Consider the following 22734-nt stretch of genomic DNA (forward strand, 5'->3'; position numbering starts at 1 on the left):
TCTCAGTATTTTGACTTCTGACATGCTAAATGCTTAATATATTGCTATTTAGTAGTGCAGAGCTCTGCTACGTGCCTTTAATGTATGGTAATAAGCACTAGTGCCCAGAGGCATAGTTAAATATATGTGATTCTTGTATGCTATTTTTCCTATTTTGAGACTTCAAAGGAACTAGTCAAATTAGTGTTCACAAATGGATTCTCAATTAATCCAACTTCAGAAGTTTTCATCTATACTCTAAATATCATGTACAGCCTGTCATGTTTCTGTGTGAATTTATATTTCTAGACAACCCCATGTTTCAGAAAATATGCTTGCTATACTCATTTATTTAACTTCCAATTTGCTTGCAACAAGCCTTTAATATTATGCAGTTAGGGCTGTAAAAGGCAGGTTCTTGTTTGTTCTTCCATTTCTAATGGAATTGTTCATCTGTTATTTCTCTTAATTTTAAAATTATACTTTTCTTCAGTCATTCTGGTTATATTTCTGTAAACCCTCCAAACATATCCTCTGTTTTTGCAAGCTATAAAGCAAAGGTTAAAATACAGAAATACTTTGCAATTTAATTTCAGACTTGGAATTTGGTTTTATTACGTTAAAAATCCCATGTGCTTTCCGTGGGAGGTACAAATGCAAATTTAAATATAGAATTTGACCTTATTTTATAATAAAAGGGCAGCCAAATTGAATAGCTACAGTTGCCTCTATGTAACTGCAGCAAATCTAACTTGAATTTCAACTTAAAACTACAAATAAAGCAAAAATGGATTTCAAGTCATATTTCATTCGTTTCTTTGAAAGCCTTCACAAACTCAGCCCAGCTGAAGCACAAAAGAAATTGTCTTCCCCATCATAAACAACCTGCTTACTCTTGCCTCTGCATTTTCTTCTTTTCTGTCCGCATTTACGTGGATAACCTGAAGAAAACTCAAAACAAGCAAATCATTTTGTTGAGCACTGTACTTTCTCAAGAGGTTTAAATGGGTCTTGCAAAGGAACCATGTATGGTCCTGTTGCATTAAATGAAAGATGAATAAGTCCCAGTGCATGGTGGATTGTCCATTAAGTGAAACATCCTTACAAAGATAACATTGATGGTCAGCATTGTTTATCATATCCTGTATCTATCATTTATATCATCACTTACAATAAAAATCCAAGTATGAAACACTGTATATTTTAGGAATGAAAAAAATCTGCATGTGCCAAGGAAAATTGCAGGTAGGGATCTGATTAGATAGAAGTTTGTTCCTTGGTCATCATCTTACATTTTCATATCTTCCAACCTTCAAATTCATGAAAGCCTCCAAATTCACAAAAGCCAGAAAAAACCCTAAATACCAATGTTCTTATATTGAACTAGTTAGTTTTAGTTTAGGACTTTTTTTTTTTACAAAACTATTTCACATAACCATATCCCACTTTCACTATAATAAAAATAAAAAGTCATCGGACTGTAAGATTATCAGAGCAATTCAAATGTGAAATAAAAAGAGTTCAGAAGAGTAGTGATGCAATGCAATTATAAAATGAAGACTCGTACTCAAAACCATTTTGACATTGTCATGCTGAACGATTTTCCACTGTTTTCACTGACCAATGACTTTGAATAGGTGCATTTATTATGGATGAGGTATTTAGGAATGAAATCATTGTTCACCAGTAGATCTACCTTTCTGTTTTCCTATTACTCCAGTTATATTAGTGACTTTAAAATTTGCACTTAATTTATATTAACACCAAACAGTTCCTTTTTAGGTGGAGCTATCCTACAAAGATCCATAAAAATTAACAAAGTGGCTTTTAAAAATATAAATAGAACTAAACCCAACATCAGTAAATGAAGTTTAGCAGTGGCAGGAATAACAGAAGGGCGAAAAGTGCCAGGGGTCCTAAGTACACCTGTCTGTAAAGAAGATATTGCACTAAACAAAGACCCTAAAGAGTTTTAAAAGATCTTCACTGGCCTAGAAAAGACACTAGCCATTTTCTATATGAACTTGCAAACCTTGCCTGATCCTCCTCCTTACACGTAGACAAAACGTGATCAATGAACTTATATTCTTCTTCCACGTTGATACAGTCCTGCATAGGAGCACGCTTCAGGCGCTTGGTTTCTTGACTGTAGCCTTGTTTGTTGCATTCCGTTAAGCTGTCAACATCCATGTCTTGTGTGGTATGGCCAGTTGTAACATGAGGAAGTGAATTATTAACTGTTCCATCACTATTGTTTGAAGCTGATGACCAGATGTTTGGAATTGGACACTTCTTTAAGTGGTGTTGAAGGTAGAAGACTTGACGTCTGTAAAGAACAAAAAGACATATGGAATCAAACTTCTATGTCTTTTAACATGTTCTGTCCCTCTTCTAAATATAGAGCGTAACAGACAGTTTGAAGGACGAAGCTCCAATCAAACATAACCTACATTTTGTAAATAATGTCTGAATACTATAGCTAAACACTCTGTGAATTCCCTGAATAAGAAACAATATTTGTATACTTTTGTCCATCTGTCAGCAGAATTTACCTTGCTGATGGATCATATTCTCATTACTGTATTCTTCATACATCCTCAACAAACTTGTTCTAGAGCAGGGGTCCCCAACTACCGGGCCCCGGACCGGTAGCGGTCCGTGGATCATTTTGTACCGGGCCACAAAGAATGAATAATCGTGATTAAAATATATATAAAAATATGTTTTTGCTTCCGGGTGTCTTATTTTGAAAGACAACCACTTCCACCCTCACCTAACTTGACTCTTTGGCGCGTATTTATCCTGCATCAGCAATGCAAGCTAGCCCTCGCAAAATGAGCCAGAAACAGAGTTCACTGGAGAGTTTTTTTGGAAAGGGTAAACGAGACAATGATGAAGCCATGAAACCATCAAAACTGCGCCGCCACATGGAGACAAAACACCCAGCATTGATTAAGGTTTTTGTTATTGGAACCTTCACGCCCTTACCTGGTCCTTGAAAAAGTGTTTCTGTGTGAAACTGGTCCCTGGTACAAAAAAGGTTGGGGACCACTGTTCTAGAGGATTGGGAATTTAGAGGGGGAATTCACAAGACACCAGAAAGGGAAACCTGACTTGGAATAAAGTGCATCAGATTTGAATGGGATAATCGTCCCTTTCATTCTTCTGTTCTTTAAATATTCTTACCTGTGATACCACAATGTTTCATGTCCTGGATAAGTGTTAATTAAATCAGTGCAGAGCTCTATTTCCTCTTTCAGATACAACGAGTGATCTGGCAGTTGCTTTTCCATGCAAAAAGCTTCTGCACCTTCATCTGCTTCATCTTTTGGAAAACAGGATGTTTGTTGATTGGTTGGGTGATCAAATAACTTTATAATACAATCAGTCCCAGTTCTGACTATTAAAGATTTTAATAGAAACTGACGGTAGTGGAATCCACTATGGTCTGAAACATGTATGGAGACCCAGTGTTTAGTGGAAGAAAGTTCATCAAGAAGAATCTGAGGATTAAAAACATAAACAGAATGAAGTATTCAACATAAACACTAATCAGCTTCAGATTTTTCTTTATGACAATGTACTCTAAACTATGGACTTCTGTGGATTTATTGCAAGAAGTGTATGATACACACTAAAACATGGAAAACAAAACACAGCCAAATTTTTTAAAAAAAGCAAAATTTACACAAATGCTATCCAAACGTATTTAATTATTTGGGAAAGGTGAGCAATGAGAAATCTGAATTAGCCTAAGAGGAAGGAAGAGCACCAATTGATGTGGGTTGCTTCTTACTTCCTTCTCCTTAACCAATGCTGGTGTATCAATTTTTTCTGGCATACAGAAGAATTTCCCTATCACCGTCATGTTTCTTCATCGTAACTGGCAATAATCCCTAAAGGTTGCACATACGTGCACTCAATCCTTAACCAGCACTATTTCCATATTTCCCTACTGTACTTTATTAGAACTGACCCCCTACCCTATCTAGGGCTCCCATTTTATCCCACCTGTTATGGGATTACATTTTTGTTATTATATGAAATGCAACATCTACCCATCCCAGATCCTTGGATAGGACTCCTTAGGTAGACAAAAATGCTAAATCCAGTCTAAACATCTGGCTGATTATTAAATATGGTAAGAATATTTTACTTTAAGATTTTAAGACTGATGTGACAAATTCCAATTGGTTCACAGAATTCACTTTAGAGCAGGGGTCGCCAGCGTTTTGGACCTCAGGGACCACCAAACTCATAATTTTAGATCCCAGGGACCACTAACCAGTTCTTTGGGCGTGGCCTAATTTGTGGGTGTAGCTTGGTGGTCATGTGACGGTTGGGCATGGCTTGTATGTAAATATTATAAATATTTATATAAATATTGATTTTTTTATAAAAAAAGAGCAACTTTTACCCAAAATCAGGCAAAGCAGGCAGATTAAGTTGCTCACAGAATCACAGATTCATTCAGAGATCTATCTATCTGCTATTGGCTAGCTCAGTCTGTCACATAAAATTTGCTTGCAAGCAAACTCACAAAATTAACTCACAACACACCATGCATGTAAATATTGAATTTTTTATTTTAAAAAAACAGCAACTTTTACTCAAAATCAGGCAAAGCAGGCAGATTGAGTTGCTCACAGAATCATTCAGTGATCTATCTAGCTGCCATCGGCTAGCTCAGTCTCTCAAATTTGCTTGCCGTGAGTCTGCACTGAATTTGCTTGCAAGCAAACCTTCCTAAGGGAGGTTTGGCTGTGCTGAGCCGAAGATCTAAAGACTAGCTAGAAAGCAAGAAATCCAACCATTTCCTGCTTCCTAGCTAATCTAAATCTCCTGGCACAGCAGAACAGATGATGGTCAGAAAAAGGAAAAATAGCAATTTAGCAGGCAAGTTTACCAGGTTAAACAGTGAGTGGGCGGGGAAGGTTCCTGCGGGCCATGTGGGCAGCGCAGCCTTGTGTTTCTGAGCAGCCTAGATTAATTGCTTTGTGGGGGTGCCCTGGGGGGTGAGATTTCTCTGCGGCCCACCAAAATTTTCTCGCGGCCCACCGGTTGGCGACCGCTGCTTTAGAGGACACTCTGGATAACTCTCAAAAAGGAGGAATCAGCTGTTTTGTAATAGGCATTTCTGTTTTTGTTAATAACGTATTTTGAAAATTTGTGAGCAAGATTCCAGTTGTTTAATGTCATGCTAACCCATTAAACCAGGATAAGCTTAGATAATCTGAAAGGCACCCATAAATTATACTATGGTGTTTCTAAAGTACATGATCTCTTTGAAATTATACTGATATATATATTTATAATTTGCATTTTTATGATACATTGTTTTGACATATACTTCTCCCTCTACTTTTTATAGCTTTGAGTCAATGTTGACGCCTAGACTAGTCCCTGAGGTTTTCTTGGCAAGATTTTCGGAAGTGGTTTGAGAGACAATGGATGCCCAAGGTCATCCAGCTGGCTTTGTGCCTTAAAGTGGGACTATAGAACTCATGATCTTTTGGTTTCTAACCTGGTGATTTAACCACTTCATCAAATTGGTTCTCATATTTAAATTTAAGATCATAGATATGAAAATAAATAGCATTTAAATATCTGCTGAACAAAAACTGGTAACAATAAATATGCCCTCATGTTGAGCTTGACCCCTAGTTACTTCATTCACAAATCTATGTCATTTTGTGACATAGAGAGGGCAACTTCACAAAAGTAATTTCTTCTGGAATTTTTCAACTTCTCTGTTTATCTTAAAGCCTTGGAATTCCCTAATCCCAGTGGTTCTCAACCTGTGGTCCATGGACTGCTGGGGAACCGTGATGCGATCTCGGGGGGTCTACAAAGTCTTGAAGAAATGTTATCATTTAAATCTTGAATTAAGTCTTGGGGTCTAGGGCTATGATCTGTGGCAGCAAAAAAATATTTAAAGAGGGTCCATGGTGAAGAAAAGGTAAAGAACCACAAATTCTAGGACTAACCAGGTTTGGTTAACTTCCAGGCTCAAACAAGAATGGCGAAAAGCCCTGCCATTTTCATAGAAGCCTTCGTTTTCATCCTATTTTGCTTTTCTACTGATTTCCGTCAAAGGAGGTCAGAACGCCAGGTGACTTCAGCTTTAATCTATTTTTTTGAATGAATTAGCTCAATTCTTTTTATTATTTTCTTACTGCCCCAAATACTTATTAGTCATGCTTAATTGAATTCAGTGCAAACATTTTCAAGAAATGTGCAAACAAACATTTATAGAACTTCTATTGCATCCATACCTTTGTATTGAGCTTTGCCAAATTCTGTAACACCCAGATACGATGGGACCAGGCATTATAATTACTTGGATATCGTCCAGCAGCGTCACAACAAACATCCATTTCTTCTTTCACCAGCCGCTGCATTTTTTCTGTGGGTAATGCTTCTAAGTTCCCTTTAGTCACAAGAGTGGGCAAGGAGTTTTCCTGGAGTAAATGTTGCAGAACCCATCGTCTGATTGTGCAGAATTGAAAGTGTGAAAGCCAATTTAATGAAAACATTTTTATTCATTATGTCATTAAATGAGTTCTTAATACAGCACATAAGGATATTTATATTCCTCCCGATCCCAGAGTCACCATGAGTTAGTCGGGCGGCCATATAAAATTTCTCAATAACAAAAATAAATATTTGAAAAGAAGTTCAATTATACTATAAAACATTACCTAAGATAATGAAATTATTTTGTTAATAGTTCCAACCAGTAACTTCCTGTTTTGTGGCAATAAGTCCTATAAAAACTGACAAATAAGTCCTGAATACTAACCATACACATATTAAACCCCAAGCTTAGGATGTCATGATTTTAGCAAACCACATACAGATGTATAAACTCCTTCGTTTTAAATTTATTTCATATGCAGAGCAAATATTTAAAACTATATATACAAAATGCTAGGTTTTTCCTGGTTTAGCTATGATGGTTACTTATGGCTTCCTGCTTTATTTTACTATTCATTTAAAAGGATTAACAAAGGAGCTACATACAGGTTAACAATTCTTGTATACAATGGAAGCAAAACAATTCTAAATTTCTAACCTAAGATATATTTTTCATCCTTTTTTTACAATATTAAACAAACTCATATAACTTACTACTTCTTTATACTTTCCTGCTTTGACTTTTTTTCCTACTTTAAAATTCAGAATTTGTTTTTGAGAATTTTGTTTTTTAGCTATGATTACAAGATTAATTTATTGGGTAGCTACAAACAATTCAGAAATACGTACACAATGGAAATATGTATATGTGTGTGCATAGAATAGGATAGAATAGAATTTTTTATTGGCCAAGTGTGATTGGACACACAAGGAATTTGTTTTGGTGCAAATGCTCATGTGCACACACAAACACATGTGCACACACAAACACACACGCAAATACTCTACAGCAAAGCAAAGATCTGTCTAATGCTTTCCTTTTTTCTCAGATGACATCTACCACTGATCTCACAGAAATAAACAAATGTGTATTTCAATATAAAGAAGTAAAACCACAAACCTATGAATCCATGTTTCTGGACTTTTTGGAAACTTAGTTAGTGCTAATTTCCCAAGATGTAAGTCTTTAATGGGGTTTAAAGTGCCAGACAATATCAATTCTTTTCTGAAACAAAAACCAAAGACACAGCTACTAAAGATAATTTGCCAAGCACTTGCTTCCTAATAAAAGTAATGATACATGATACCCACCGTGTACCTATTTAAACATTAGTAAGAAACATCAGATTTATAATATTAGAACTTCACAACCATGTGCCCTGGCCTGGCCTGAAGAGTCATTGTCAGATTAGGAAGATGGCCAGGAGGACATGTCCTGTGCTGCCAAGCCATTAGCCAGATTCATTGTTCCGACCCCCTGGACTCAGCAGACAATGGCCCGGAAGGGAGTCTTCTTCATATAAGAATGTAGTAATTGTGTGTTTCTAAATACTAAATTATGTTTTTCTAATAATTGAACACATACACACACAGATTTCAAGATGAAAATTGCAATTAATATGCAAGAAGTGCTTCATAACAATATACAGGGAGTCCTCCACTTATGATCATAATTTCTGTTCTTAAGTGAGATAGTTAAGTGAGTTTTGCACCATTTTATAACCTTTCTTTTTTTACCACAGTTGTTAAATGAATTACTTCAGCTATTAAGTTAGTAACACAGTTGTTAAGTGAATCTGGCTTTTCCGTTGACTTTGCTTGTCAGAAGATCACAAAAGGTGTCCCCCAAAGTTGATCCTATGACCCCATTTTCAGCCCATGGCCATGCCCCCTCTTCAGCATGGCTAGCTGTCCCCCAGAGATTTATCTTTATGCTTCTATCCTTCCCCTTTAATGGGGAAAGGTAACAAGATAACCAACAGCTTTCCTGTAAGAACTCTAATCAAAAGAAGAGTAGGATATCCTCCTCAAATTCCTTTCTTTCAATTAATAGCATTAACATTTGGAAAGAGGTACATCCTGGGTAAAATCCTCAGTGAAGGATGTGGCAGGGAGTGACGTCTCTTATTCTGTCCTACTTGCATTATTTTCGCAGTTTCGGACAATATGATGCAATGGTTATTTGCATCATCTTCCATTTTCAAGAAGCATAAGTGGATTCAAATGTGGAAACACCATCATTTGCTGTTGCAATATTAAACCATGCCATCTGCCACAAGGGTATAAAATGAGATTCTTTACTTTTACGAAGCCTCAAAAATCAAACCAAACACCATGTTAAATCCAAGTAGGTAACACAATCCTCTCAAAGGCAACAGCATAGACAACCAATCTTTCCCCACAGTCCTCTAGTACCCAGATGGCATTTCTCTGAACAGGATTAAAAAAATCTATGAAGTAATAATACAAGAAGAGATTAAGACAGGTATGGTGATACCTACTGTATAGCAAGACAACATCGACTCTAGATATAAGCAAATGGAATAAATTAAATTAATGGAAACCTCTTCCATTGATCTCTCAATGCTCTCTTATTCTTTTCACTAATCACTGGTCTCCTAATTAGAACTGCTTCAGGTATCATTATTTTCTATACTCTTCCATGTATTAAAATATAGAAATAAATGAAGCGGGCTAAGTAGCATTCATGCAATACATTAGCAATCTACGGCTGACAACTGGCATATAACCTCCAATGTGCATTCACAACAGAGTACAATTTCTGATATGCAATTTTTCAGGTAGATGAATAAATAATTCAGGCTTATGTAAATAACATTAATCACTATTTACAAATTATTTAAAAACTGACACATCAAAATTACAAAACTAAAATTAAACTAAGATGCAAAAATGACATTTTTACAATATATTCTATCAATCTATTTCAGTAGAACATGAAACTGAATGATTTATAATATGGAAGTTCTGATTATTTCCCCCATTTTTCGTACAAATGATTACCCCTTAAAACACAATTTAACTCTTGTATTAGTCTTAATTAGCATATGAAAATAAACTATAATACAAGAAATGAATCTTAATAATCTCTTGGAAGGTGAATGAAAAATGCAGGGTCTGTCTTCACAGTGGTGATCAGAATTTAAAGTAGTGATTACAGATCAAATCTGAAGACTTAGTGAGAAAGCATATATTCAATCCATCATTGAGTTATTTTATTACAAGTAGCAAAAGCCAATGTTGCAGGATTCAGATTCAATCTTTTTATTCATATAATTATTGTGTTCTGCCTTCATGCCTGTGTTCATCTTTCACTGGACAGATTATTCAGCATCTCTTCCTGACCTTTAATGTATCTCTTATCAAAAACTCAAGAATAATTTAAAAGTGGACAATTCTAGGATATCTCAAAACATGGCCTGAAGACCTGGGATTTCTTGCAAGTCCCATTAATTCACGTTCTTAAAACTGTTAAAATGGTATCTACAGATTTGAGACCAAGATTGATTCATGAAAAAGTTATATTTAGGGTGTATTGGACTCCCCAAAAATATATTTGAAAAGATAGATGTTAGGTTTTTATTTATACTGGAGATATAAAACATTTTAGGGTAGCTACTTGGCTGCTACCTTTTGTACTATCTATAGCTTCCAAAGTCATTTTTAACAGCTCCATGTAGAGCATCCTAATGATAATCTTATCTTGTGGGTCATAAAAACAAAAATCATTGACCTATGGCATCTTGATCCAAAAAGGGCAACAACTGGCACACAAGACTTAGCTGGTCCAAGGCTTCCCAACCTGCTATTGTAGGAGACATGGGTCCAAGAGAACGTACTCTTACAGAGGGATTGCAATCCTAATACAAGCATCACCTCAGAACCAAGATATTTTTGAAGAAACAATAACTCCAATTTGCTAGGATTAAGCTCGAGCTTGTTTTATTTATTGAGACTTTTAGCCCTAGGTTTATAGCTTCCAAATTATATCATATCTAGTTTGACCTGCAGTATCCATGTACAATTGAACATCATCAGTTTTACGTAATAGGTTTCTAAAAAAGGTGAGGATTTATAAATTTGTATATGCATGAGAACAAGGAGGCAGCATTTGGAAATCACTCAGGCAGATGTCTCTCAAATTCACCAAAGTTTAAGAAGGAGGACTACAAGGTAAGCATAATCAGACTTGCAAGATTTTGTTGTTATAGCTCATCTCAATAACAGTATTTTTAGCCTTCCAGTGTAGTTATTTCCCAGTCTGGCCTATCTAGCAGGGCTGACAATTTGCTTTGCATATTGCTTTGAGAGTTCTATATTCAAAAGGCTCTTTAAAATTGTTGATAAATAAAATACAATATTGCACTATTTAATATCTGGTTCACCCAAACAGGTCCAAACTGGTAGAATCCCACCCCTGAACAGAGGTACTGATTTAAAAATCATTATACATGAAATAAGATTTTCTGTAATACATAACATATATGGTTACTCAAAAGCAGCCTTGTGTGAAGTTAGAGAAGAATGGAATCCATGAAATCATACCCTAAAACATGAGGCTATCAGCAGAAGTCTTTATATCTGTATTTACTAATCTTACCTTACATTCCATGCTGTAGTGAAATCTGGGTTCAGCAACAACAAGGTACACGTGATATCTATCAATTCTAAATAGAGATAAAGAGGAATAAATATTTTATGAAAAGGCATATATACATTTATGGGGCAATTTTTTTTAGCCTTATACTTTATATGTGATTTTTTCTCTCTGTTATTTGTGTTTGTGTAATGTTGATGAGATTCTTATCCCTTCTTTTAAACCCTTTGAAATTGTATGAGATTTGGAACATTTATCCCAAATTATGTACCAAATATTCTGTATCAAAACATCTGAAATATGATACTAGGAGTTAAGAGTTTGGCAATATTTGGGAGATTAAAGGCTCTTATGTTCTGATAGAAAGTAGAAACATCAGACATGTTAGCAACACAATAAATAATGCAATTAATCAATTTCACATGAAAAAGAGCCAAAGTCCATCAAAATCACATTAAAAAGAAAGAGTGAAAATATTATTCTTGTTCAGTTGAAACTTAAAAGCTTCCTCACCATGTAAACAGCTTTTATTGTATTATAGAACTCAATGCCTTTGGGGTGCAAGTACATTATGAAAACAGCAAACTAAAAGAGAAAAAAGAAAGAAAGAAAGAAAGAAAGAAAGAAAGAAAGAAAGAAAGAAAGAAAGAAAGAAAGAAAGAAAGAAAGAAAGAAAGAAAGAAAGAAAGAAAGAAAAAAAAAAGAGGAAGAAAAAGAAAGATGGCACTGCGTGAAGATTCTACTGGCAACAGTTTAAGAGAGAAAGCAGGATGTACAGAACAGACAAGGGAAGGACATTGCCGATATAGAAAGTGACAAAAGAAAACAAACAAACAAAATGCTGTTTAGAGGTTACATGTTATGGAAAAATAACACAGCATGTTATGGGATGCAATAGCAAAAACAAGAGAAAATTGTGTTAAAAAAGAAAGATTTTATTTTATAATGGAAACATCTACCCTCTTTGAGTTATATATATATGTATATACATACATATATACATATATACATATATACATACATACATACATACATATATATATATATATATATATATATCCATATCCTTTTGAGTAATTTCATATATAACTACGGCTTCATTACAATTTGAAATTGTGAGAACTAATATGAAAACAACCTATAGTTGTGAAATGATATTGCAGCAGATAACTTCAAAGAAATGATGTTTCTTATCAGAAGATATACAACAAAAGGAAATTTACATAAACAAATAAATTTCTACAGGCAATTCTTCAGTAAAGCATTTCTATTTCATTTCATCTTCCCAAGAATCAGTCAGTTGGGTTTCTAAGCATAACCTTCACAGGTCTATTTATGGCTTACTCTTTTAGATTTTTAAGGAAAGTTAGATTATATGTTCATACAGTCAGGCAAGATTTGAGCAAAACCACAGGGGGTCTTTATGATTTTAATTTAGTTTCTTATCATAAATGTCAACAAGCAATTTATAGTACTGGAAAAAATACAACATCCATTCTGTTTTTATTACATTAATGCATGCAATTTGTACAATGATTATTTGGTGCAACAAATACATATGTCAACATAAATAATATAGATTGCACCAAAAGTCAGACCCCACAGAGTTCCCCAACTTTTTCAGCTTTGTGGAATGGAGGAAGAGGGGATGGCCCCCCACATGTGGCAGGCAAGCATGCATAGGTCCATTTGCACAACCAGCAGACGTGTGTCTGCCGCTCACGCAAATGGAACACACGTGCATGTGGTGCCTGCTGCTCCTGCAACTGGGGACGCACATGCATGATTGCCCACCAATTCTGTGGTCCGGCTCCAAAAGGCTCAAGTGGGCCATGGCCTGGAGGTTGGGGAGCCCTGCCAGAGAATTTATTATATAAATTACATTACATGTTTGAATTCATTATTTTTTTCTAAATAGTTCCTTACTCATTTGATGCATGACCTTTGTACCCTCCTAAATACAGTAACAATTTCTCTCAAAAATATTAATAAAATATATTTTGATTGGCCCATGAAGCCTGTACACTGTATATATCACAGCAGGAACAGCATGTTATCTTACAATACTACAAGATGGGATAATATAGCACACTTTCCATTTAATCAGCACGATCAAGATAAAATGCAACAAGCAATACAAATAGTGATACATCTGTATTTATAAAGTTTACTAGCATCTCTATTTAAATAGATTAAAGTCAACATAAAATTAAATCTGTTTAAAGTATTATTAAAATCAAGGCTAACAATCAGGTCTCCATTTTCTCAATTGGCATTAAAAAGAAAGAAATGTTCCTTCCTCTCTGCGGCTCTGCTTGATAAATTTGGGGGTGGCTCTATGGAGGGGGAGAGGAGATTTAGGAAAGAGACTATCATTTGGGCCATTTCTTTATTCTTTATTATTATTTATTTATTCTTTATTCTTTATTAGCTTCCACACTCTTGCCAACTGGGATGACAAATGTTTTCAGCAACAAATTAGGCATTAAAAAGCAAGTTTGTCCCTTAGACCAGAGGTCTCCAACCTTGGCAACTTTAAGACTTGTGGACTTCAACTCCCAGAATTCTCCAGCCAGCTATGCTGGCTGGAGAATTCTGGGAGTTGAAGTCCACAAGTCTTAAAGTTGCCAAGGTTGGAGACCTCTGCCTTAGACATCATTATTATCACTTTCTTGCTGACAGTAGAAATGAAAATGAGAGATGGGAACTCAGAGGCTTATTTTCTTTTCCTTGAAATGGGCGGGTTGGATTTTCTAATTTTACCTTCCCTTGCTTCTAAGTGTGGTAAAACAGTAGTTATTCCCAAATTGTCTCTATCCTCTGGGAATACTGTATTTTAATTCGGTAGGGGGAAAAAACCCTTGAGAGAGAGAGGGTGGCTGTTCACATGAAGCATAACGATCCTCTACTGCTATGAATGGTTCATATAAATCAGTTGAAATTCTTTTGGGAAGCATCTATTCGCTTCAAACTTCTCCTTCCTCCTCTCTAGACAAGTGGCCTTCTTCATCTCAAGGAGAGAAGCTTGATTAAATCCCTTTCACTTTCACTATGGACTGGCCTAGAAACATATCATCAGTATTATCTAGTGCTCTTGAGAAATGGGTCCAATGAAGAACTGTTAAAACAAAGGACTCTTATTTTATTCTGACTGAGTAAAAAAAACAGAGTATATCCAATCCGTCTTGACATGAAACCCTAAAACAGGGGTGTCCAACCTTGACAACTTTAAGACTTGTGGACTTCAACTCCCAGAATTCCTCAGCCAGCTGAGGAATTCTGGGAGTTGAAGTCCACAAGTCTTAAAGTTGCCAAGGTTGGACACCCCTGCCCTAAAAGGAACTAGAATTCCAAGAAATGTATTGTTCGTCTCTTGAAAAGGCTAGTCAATAAACAAAACTCTTTAAAGTAGGAAGGCCTGGATATGTTCAGGCTGCCCAGAAGGTGATCTGTAATGGGATGCATATGCTCTCCTCTACGGGAGAGGTAGTCCCATCAGCTATGAAGGAGGATGTAGTACAGCCTCCCAAAACGCTACTGCTGGACCCAATCATTACGTACTATTTTCACTCCAGTCTCCTTTCCAGGGATGGTGGTGGAAAGGGTAGTTAGGCACATGTCCCTGGAACATAGCAACCATCGTAAGTACATATCAACCGCTAAGTGCCCAAATTTTGATCATAGGACTATGGGATGCTGCAACAGTTCTAAGTGTGAAGACCGGTTATAAACCACCTTTTTCAATGCCATTGTACCTCTGGTCATTAAACAAATGGTTGAAAGTCAAGGAATGCCTGCAAGTGGTTAATGGCAAATGCTTTAGGTGCCTGCCTTGCCAATTTTCAAAACAATTTTCAAAATATTAAAACTCTAGTTGCTTTACAAGATCATTCCTTATTTCTTCAGCTGCAGTGCTGTTTCCGGCAATCATATACACAAAGTATAACCTAGAGTATTGATGAGTGAATACTATGCTAAAAGGCCACTGATTATTCCACTGATTCTTTTTAGCGTATAAAAAGGGTACAACTATGTACAATATTAATCATGCAATCATGCTTTCAATTGCAAATTTGTTGAGAATTCAGAAAGATTCCCCTGAGGATAGCTGGGAATGATTAGGTTATTTTTACAAGAAGGAATAGGTGACATGACAATGAGCTAGGAAAAGCTTTCATGACAGCAATATTTTGTACTTTATGGAGTGACTTACCTTCTTTGTTGAACCACTGCTTTCTTAGTTTGTAGTGAAGAAGCTTGTTATGAACATAAGGCAAAAGAAATTTGACACACCAGCTTTCCACTCCAAGTTTATTTTCAACCAGAACTATTGGGCTTCGATTATATCTGGCTTCGGGGCACGGGATTAATCCAATTTCATCTCTTAAAATAATAATAAAAAATAGATTAACTATACCTTCCTTTCATCAGATTTGCCATTTTTTGCATTAACCACTAGCCTACTAACTTATTAATGAAGAAGTGCTCCAAAAGAGTTTCTCCTGCAGACCAAATAACATTGTCGCGCACAGAAGATTCCAACTTGCAGGTCATATTCTTCTAACCCTAACCCTAGAATCTCAAAAGATGGCAATGATATGGATCCCCAACCCCAGATGCCAAATGACCACCAAGAGGACATCTTGAAATACACAGTGAAGAATGTTCATGGAAGACTTGAAGATTCTAAAGTTAATATATGAAAAGACACTGAAGTATTCACCAAAACCAAAAATACTGGAGATCCCTTGTTGCCCGATGTGCTATATAACATGGCAGGATCTAATGCTAATGCTACCCATGGCTCTATCCACTTTATTCTGCCTACATAATTTGTTTTCCTTCCAATGAACCAATTTAAATGTTTCTTTTTATGTAATTAATAGCAGTATCTTATATATGTTGATTTTTTCAGGACAGTTTTATGGCAAGTGCTCAGAGGATCATAAAGCTGTAATTGTATATATATTTAATGGAAGCTCTAAAATGTTGTAAATACAGCAATAAAAAAGCTTTATTGTATTCTAAATATGCCTGGGAAAGAGAATATGACTATACTAGAAAATAAAATTTTCCCTAAAACTGCATAAAATTGGCAGGTGAGAAATGAATGCAGATCACTAACCCATTTTGTAAAGTCTAGGCATTTCTATTTTCAAGTATTCTCACTGAATAAACAGCATTTACATCCCGATAACTTATTTCAGTGTTTTCTGTAGTATTATGACAAAGCCCATTATCCAGTTCATTACTCATGGAAATTTCTCACACTATATGCGGTTTAATTGCCATTATTTGATTCTTTTGATTACTTCATTTATTTCAAAAGGAAATTGACAAATTAAACATGAAGAATTTGAAAATTCTGCTTAGGAATAAAAAAATCATAACTACACAGCAGATATTTTTAATTACATTTATTTTTATTTTAACCTTTCAAAAATCACCTGGCATGTATCATTTCTAACTCATTTTATCCTCATATTCTCCTTATGGTAAACTACTTATTGAGACTCACTCGATAAATTATCAAAGGGGACTCTGATATTTCATTATATATTCGTGAGAGTTTTAGGTGGCAAAATACACCCCAGAGTTGGGTTTGATTTATCCATGGATGAACCTAGCAGATACTATGTAGGCTGGATTGTTCCTTCACCTCATCCTGGGCACCCTTTTTTTGAACTATTATCATCTGGCAGACAGTACAAGATAATAAAAAAATGACAAATAGGCTGAAAAACAGCTTCTATCCCAGGGCAGTAATTCTATTGAATTCTACTGTATAGTGCAATATTAATGCAATATCAGGGGTTTTCAATTCAATGTATAGAATGTGAAGGATGTGTATTTGTGTTTATTTTCATAGTCATAATGTACACTGAAGATGGTATCTAATTTAATTGTATGAGGTGCAATGACAATAAAGTAAACTAAAACTACCTATATAGCCTCTATACTCTTTCGTATAAGCCCACCTAGATACAATAATTGCAGATACAATAACTCAAGAATTTTTAAACACAACAGCATGAAAAATGTGCCACCCATGCATAAGCCAATTGTGAAAATTAAAACATACAAAAATGTCAAGATTGGGTTATCCAGGGCAGCCCATTTTCCATATATTAGTTAAACATTTAAGGATCAGCTTATCCACAAGACATTTATTATTTCAATGTATATAGCTGCCCTTCTCAACTATGTGATTCTGAGCAGCTCAGAGCAATTTAAAAAAAGTATAAAAAAGCAAAATGCAAAACCCGCTAAGTATTCGAAGTTTTAAAAAATCCATCCAACACAATCCACAACTGAGATGTATGAAAACCCATTAAAAATAATCAACACATTGTTTAGCTTTACCACAAATCCAGGTTCTAATGCCTGATGACAAAACCAAGCTTTAAGACAACCAAAAGAGGGATATCAAAAGAAAAAAGAAAAGAAAGAAAACCTCCACACTATAACCTAGAACTGAGGAGACGATGCTAATGGGAAGTACCAGACAATCCTGTAACCTGTTGGGTCATCCTTTGAGAGAAAGGTAGTGTACTTTGATGGGACCAGACCGAACATTACACTTTAGGTTAACCATACAAATTTTTTAATCTCAGTGCTGGATGCTCCATGATCATTTACAAAAAGTATGAATCATAAATAGAAAAACAATTGCAGTGGAAAGTAAATTTCAATAATAAATCAATATTTACTTTCTTAAAGAAATAAGAAATAGAATAACCACAAGCAGGAGGGAAAAACAGTAGAAGCAGGAACAACTTTTGACTTCCTGACAGGTTCCCCAATGATTTTCCTTATGGAAATTGGCAGAAATCATTGGGATGCTGCAATGGCCACAACTTTCAAACAAAATTGGTCTGAATATAGTGGAAATTACAAGTCCACAGGAATAATGGATCCTGATATATATTTTTTAAGTTAGCAGATTTTAGTTACATTGATTCAAAACACATGAGAGTTTTAATTGTCTATAGATGTGAAATGTCTGATAGAATTATGAAGTTGATTGCTACAAAAACATGTGGAAAGATATTGTATAATATGCAAAGACATAATTACTAAGAATATAGTCAGAGAGAGTAAGCAACAGATAAGATTAAAAGAGGCAGTAAAAATGCAAAACAATTTTGTTTTAGAAGTTGGTGAAATGGACTAAATAAGGCACTGCCAGCAGAGAGAAATGCTAAAAACTCATATTATAAAAGAATACCAAACAACTGTAAGGCTGCAAGTAAACATGATGAAAATGAAGAAAGATGGATGTTATTTTCTTATACAGGGAGGAAATTTTGTAGAAAGTTTATACTAAATGCATATTGAAACAAATGAAAACAATTGTATACTTCCACCTAAAAGGAAGCTTATAAACTTAAACAAGGAAAAGGATCACCTACATCAAAAGAAAAAAGACAACTGACTACAGAAGGAGTACATTACTGAAAAGAGTGGTAAAAATGAATGGATGCTGAATGAATATGAACTGAATACAGTATTGAATATCCAGTATGGAAAGAAATATATTGAGGTAGTTTGATCATAGAGATAAATAAGGAATTAAGGAAGACTGAATGATAAAACGAAGGGAAAGATTCACAAGATTAGGTAAATCAGATGAGGGGGGGAGTTGTTCTTTAAACAAGGATGATTTGCCAAGATACAAAGGTATGGAGAAATTATAGTTCTTTCTTTTTTTAATCTCATGTCTTTTTAATTACTTTGGTATGTCATTTCTTGCTCTGTTCCTCTTCTCTGCATAACATATTCTAATTGGGAATACTATGATAGGATGTATGGATGAAAGTTCAATACACACATAAGTATTCCACATACTAAGAAAAAAATATTGTCCAATGCTTCACATACTGGAAACATTTTTATTTCTGATTAGAAATGCTACTGGATATAATTTATTTAAATATGTTTACTTAATTATTGTTTACAGAGCAACCTCAATCCAAAAGAAGGAGGCAATAACAAGCAGTTTTTTATTATCCCATATAAAACTGTATTGGTATGGTTGAAGTTACTGTAGTGGGCTGTCAGAATATAAACTCAATGTGAGGAACATACTTAATATACTTCTTGTATGAAAAAGAACCTGAAGATTTACATTAAAAGTATAAGACACTGAAAAATAAAGCAGGAAAAACTCCCAAATGCTAAAAGTGACCAGATGGAAAATGAAAGTTTTGGGCAGTAAGACTATTTAAGTAATGAATAAAAGCAGATTTTCAGAATCAAGCAGGAAGGGATTAAATCAATGACAACAAAAAGTGGGGGGAAAGATCAGAAAAACCACCGGCAATGGACAATTAAAGTAGGGCATTTAAGAGTAAACATGGAAGAGATCTAACAGAGCCAAACAAGTTTAAAAGAAAAATGGAAGACTATACCCAAATCCTGTACAAACAGCACTGCAAAGTCTTTTTACATTTGTAAAAAAAGACTATGTTCAGGAATCAACTCATGCAAAGAAAGATTGGTTAATAACTTTTTAAAGAAGAATATACAATTACTATGCATGCAGACAAGTGCCAAATGAACAGAAAAGTTTCAGAAAAGGCAGAGGGAAATAAGAGACTGACATTATTTAACTTTCTTATTGTAGAGAAGCATATAAATGCACAGATACTTTCTAACTGAAGTAGCATTATAAGCTCTAATAACAAACTAGGGTTAATGGAGAGGATAAAATAATTTCAGGAGGTTCACCTTGGCTTCACTGACTGGAGTCAGGCCTTTTAACTGTCCAGATTATGCTAGAAAATGAATGTGATAAGGCTAATGAAAATGACAGAACACCTCATTATTTTTCAGAAGTACAGTGAAACAAGCAAGATGCTACAGTACTGTAAAAAGGAAATCTGGAGAAACAGTGGTTTTCACCGTTTATCAATATGAAATATTCAGGCAATATTAGCTGAATGTAAAGAAGAGTTATGTGAAAGAGCTCAGCATAGCACAGTGTGAAACAAAAATGGAAACTGAAAAACCCATGTTAATATTAAAAAGCCAAAAGTAATGTCAACTATCATGCTCAGTGAACTCACAGTTGACAGTGAAGAAGTGAAGACAATATAGATGGTTTTGTTTTCTTCATCCCCGAAGAGATAAAATTGAATAGTGTCCTGGACAAGAGAGTAAATCTGGAGAAGAAGGCAATGGTAAACTTAGACAAATATATAAAGGATATGGATGTTCTGATGAAAACAAACATTGGAATAGTTATAGTAGAAGCTTGTCTAGTGTTAAAAGATAGCTGTGAAAACTGAAGATAAAAGAACCAGAAAAAAAAAAAGTGTGTACTTCTCTGAATCATGATCTAGAGAAACATCACTGCAAGTGCTGTGGATTGTAAGGAGAATCGATAAACAGATCCTGGGCCAAAAAAAGACTGACTACTCCCACAAATGGATGATCAGAACAGACAGTCCTATACTTTGGGCATATGTACAAGAAGATAAAGGACTGGAATATCTACTATATTTTGCAACATTAAAGGAGATAAATGGGGAAGGAAATGTATAATTGGGGCAAATGCCAAGGTTGGCTGGGGAATTCTGAGTCCTAGAAAACAGGCAAACCATTTCCAAAAAAATATTGCCAAGAAAATTATTTCTCCAGGCAGTTGATAGAATTCAAGAACTAAAAACAGCAAAAATGAGGTGGGGTGTGTAAAGGAATATAACCTTTAAATTTCTGACCTGTGAGCCAGGACACATCAGCAAGATATTTTCACTAACAATATATTATTATTTGAAGCATATCCAAAACAGAGCTCTTTGTTACCTGAATAATTTTTCACCTGGAACAGGTCAATCTGAGTGGCAATACGTGCATTTCCAAACATGTGCACTGTATTCTAAAACAGGACGATGGTCTTATTGTTAATGGACATCCTGTTCTGGAAGGCATGTTCTCAGAAAAATGCATGCACCACCCACAAACCTGGAGTATTTTGGAACATCCCACTCCTGGGGAAAACTCTGAACTAGTCGTCTTCATGCAGCTTCTTCCTCTTCACTTTCATCCTAATCTCTCAATTTCTTTAAGAAACTAAAGAAATGTAAGAAATTAAAGAAATGGCCTGAAAGCGCTGGGCGAACATCAACTCCCAATTAGCGCGGGCTATTGCAAAACTAGATCGAAACAAGCGGTGTTTAAAAATAGGGTTTGGGTTAGAGTTCAAGACGAAGTAGCTTGCAAACGGAAAGCTTACCGCCACTCGGAAAATCAAAAAGCACGTTATCTCGCCTCGCTAAACCGCGTAGACGCGCAAAACTTTCAAAGTTAGCCAGTAACCAATTCAACCGATTTCTCCACGTTCAACTTTTCTTCTCCGGCAGACCCGAATGTCCCCCTCGGACCCTTCTGCTGAAGCCCGCGTCATGAAACACGCCTTTTTAAACATTAAACACGTCTCTAAACCCATGCAAAGGCCACGGGTGCCATCCCGTAAACGGACCATTCCCCGGGAACTTCAAAGCTCGTCCTCCACCTCCTCCAGCCTTTTTACTCTGAAGTTCCTCCTCTCTCGTCCAGCGTTGGAAGTTCAGACTGGGCTCCTCTCGAAGAAAGGGAGAATCACTGAGGAGGTGTTTTGCTTTGTTTTGTTAACCCGGCCTCGTCTCCTTGTCACCCGCCCGGACAACCCAGCCGAGAGCCCCCGCAAACCCTCCCCCGTCGAGGACAGAGAGAGAGAGAGGCAAAGGGGCTGCAGCCGCCTCCGCCTCCTCAAGGCGAAAAAAAAAGGCAGCCGCGGGGCGAGACGGCGCCGTCCCCGCGTCCCTTCGGCGAGGCCTCCTTTCACTCACATGTGCGGGTTGCGCTTGAAGGCGCTGTTGATGTCCTTCACCACCCGCTGCACCAGCACGGCCACCTCCTCCGGGGACTCGGCCATCTTCGGGCTGCTGCCACCGTAGCTTACGACCGCTAGCAGCGCCCTCGCTGCTGCTCCGGCCGCCGTCCCGCATAGGAAGGCCGAGGAAAAAGCAAAGCGCATCCGGGTCAGAGGCCTCGGCGAGGCGGAGCGCGGCGAAACCGTCGAGGAAGGACCGCCTTCTCCTTTCGCCGTGGAGCTGGACGGACAAGAAATGGGGGAAATGATTTTGGGTGTGAGAGGGAAGGATGCTCTGAAGCAGGGGTCTCCAACCTTGGCCGCTTTAAGACTTGTGGACTTCAATTCCCAGAATTCCTCAGCCAGCTTTGCTGGCTGAGGAATTCTGGGAGTTGAAGTCCACAAGTCTTAAAGAGGCCAAGGTTGGAGACCCCTGCTCTGAAGGGTCGGTGGCGGGTTCTCAAGCAGGGGAACGATTCCTCCCGCCATCCCGCTTTCCTTCCAGGCCTCCCTGCCCCGCTATACTTTCTCCACGGAGTTGCTTGAGGGTGGTGGGGAATCCTCCAGATATTTTTAAGTTAGTTATTCGTTTTTTAAAAGTCATGGATTGCAGTTTTTAATCAAGTATAAAACAAATAATTCCCTCAACACTGCGAAACTATTTACTAAGTCTGCATTACTATTACTATTAATCCTCCCATCCTTCTTTTCACCTATCTCCTCCCACTTACAACTGTAACTTTGTTGCTTGTATCCTAATGATCTATATTGACTGTTTCCTACTATGATTTGATATTTGTACCCTATGACTATTATTAAGTGTACCTTATGATTCTTCTCACTTGGGACTTTCAATAAGAGGTTG

General features: G+C 36.3%; 1 protein-coding gene across 2 annotated transcripts; it reads right to left on the minus strand.

Annotated features, from left to right (window-relative positions):
• Positions 1 to 1047: 1047 nt before the first annotated feature.
• On the minus strand, positions 1048 to 22098 carry PTAR1 (protein prenyltransferase alpha subunit repeat containing 1). 2 transcript variants are annotated; one of them, XM_087957801.1, is made up of 7 exons: positions 21847 to 22098; positions 15228 to 15397; positions 11018 to 11084; positions 7517 to 7621; positions 6255 to 6468; positions 3166 to 3482; positions 1048 to 2305 (listed from the first exon to the last, which is right to left on the minus strand). In XM_087957801.1, the coding sequence occupies exons 1-7, from the start codon at positions 22032 to 22034 to the stop codon at positions 1963 to 1965; spliced, it is 1404 nt and encodes a 467-aa protein (XP_087813927.1). In that variant the 5' UTR covers positions 22035 to 22098; the 3' UTR covers positions 1048 to 1962. The 2 variants fall into 2 exon arrangements, with proteins under 2 accessions (XP_087813927.1, XP_087813926.1); XM_087957800.1 differs by lacking the exon at positions 21847 to 22098 and adding an exon at positions 20083 to 20175.
• Between the last annotated feature and the right edge of the window lie 636 nt (positions 22099 to 22734).

This window comes from Notechis scutatus, chromosome 2, assembly GCF_049901735.1.
Source record: "Notechis scutatus isolate UNSWTSFEM ecotype Mainland chromosome 2, rNotScu1.2, whole genome shotgun sequence".
NCBI classification, from domain to species: domain Eukaryota; kingdom Metazoa; phylum Chordata; class Lepidosauria; order Squamata; family Elapidae; genus Notechis; species Notechis scutatus.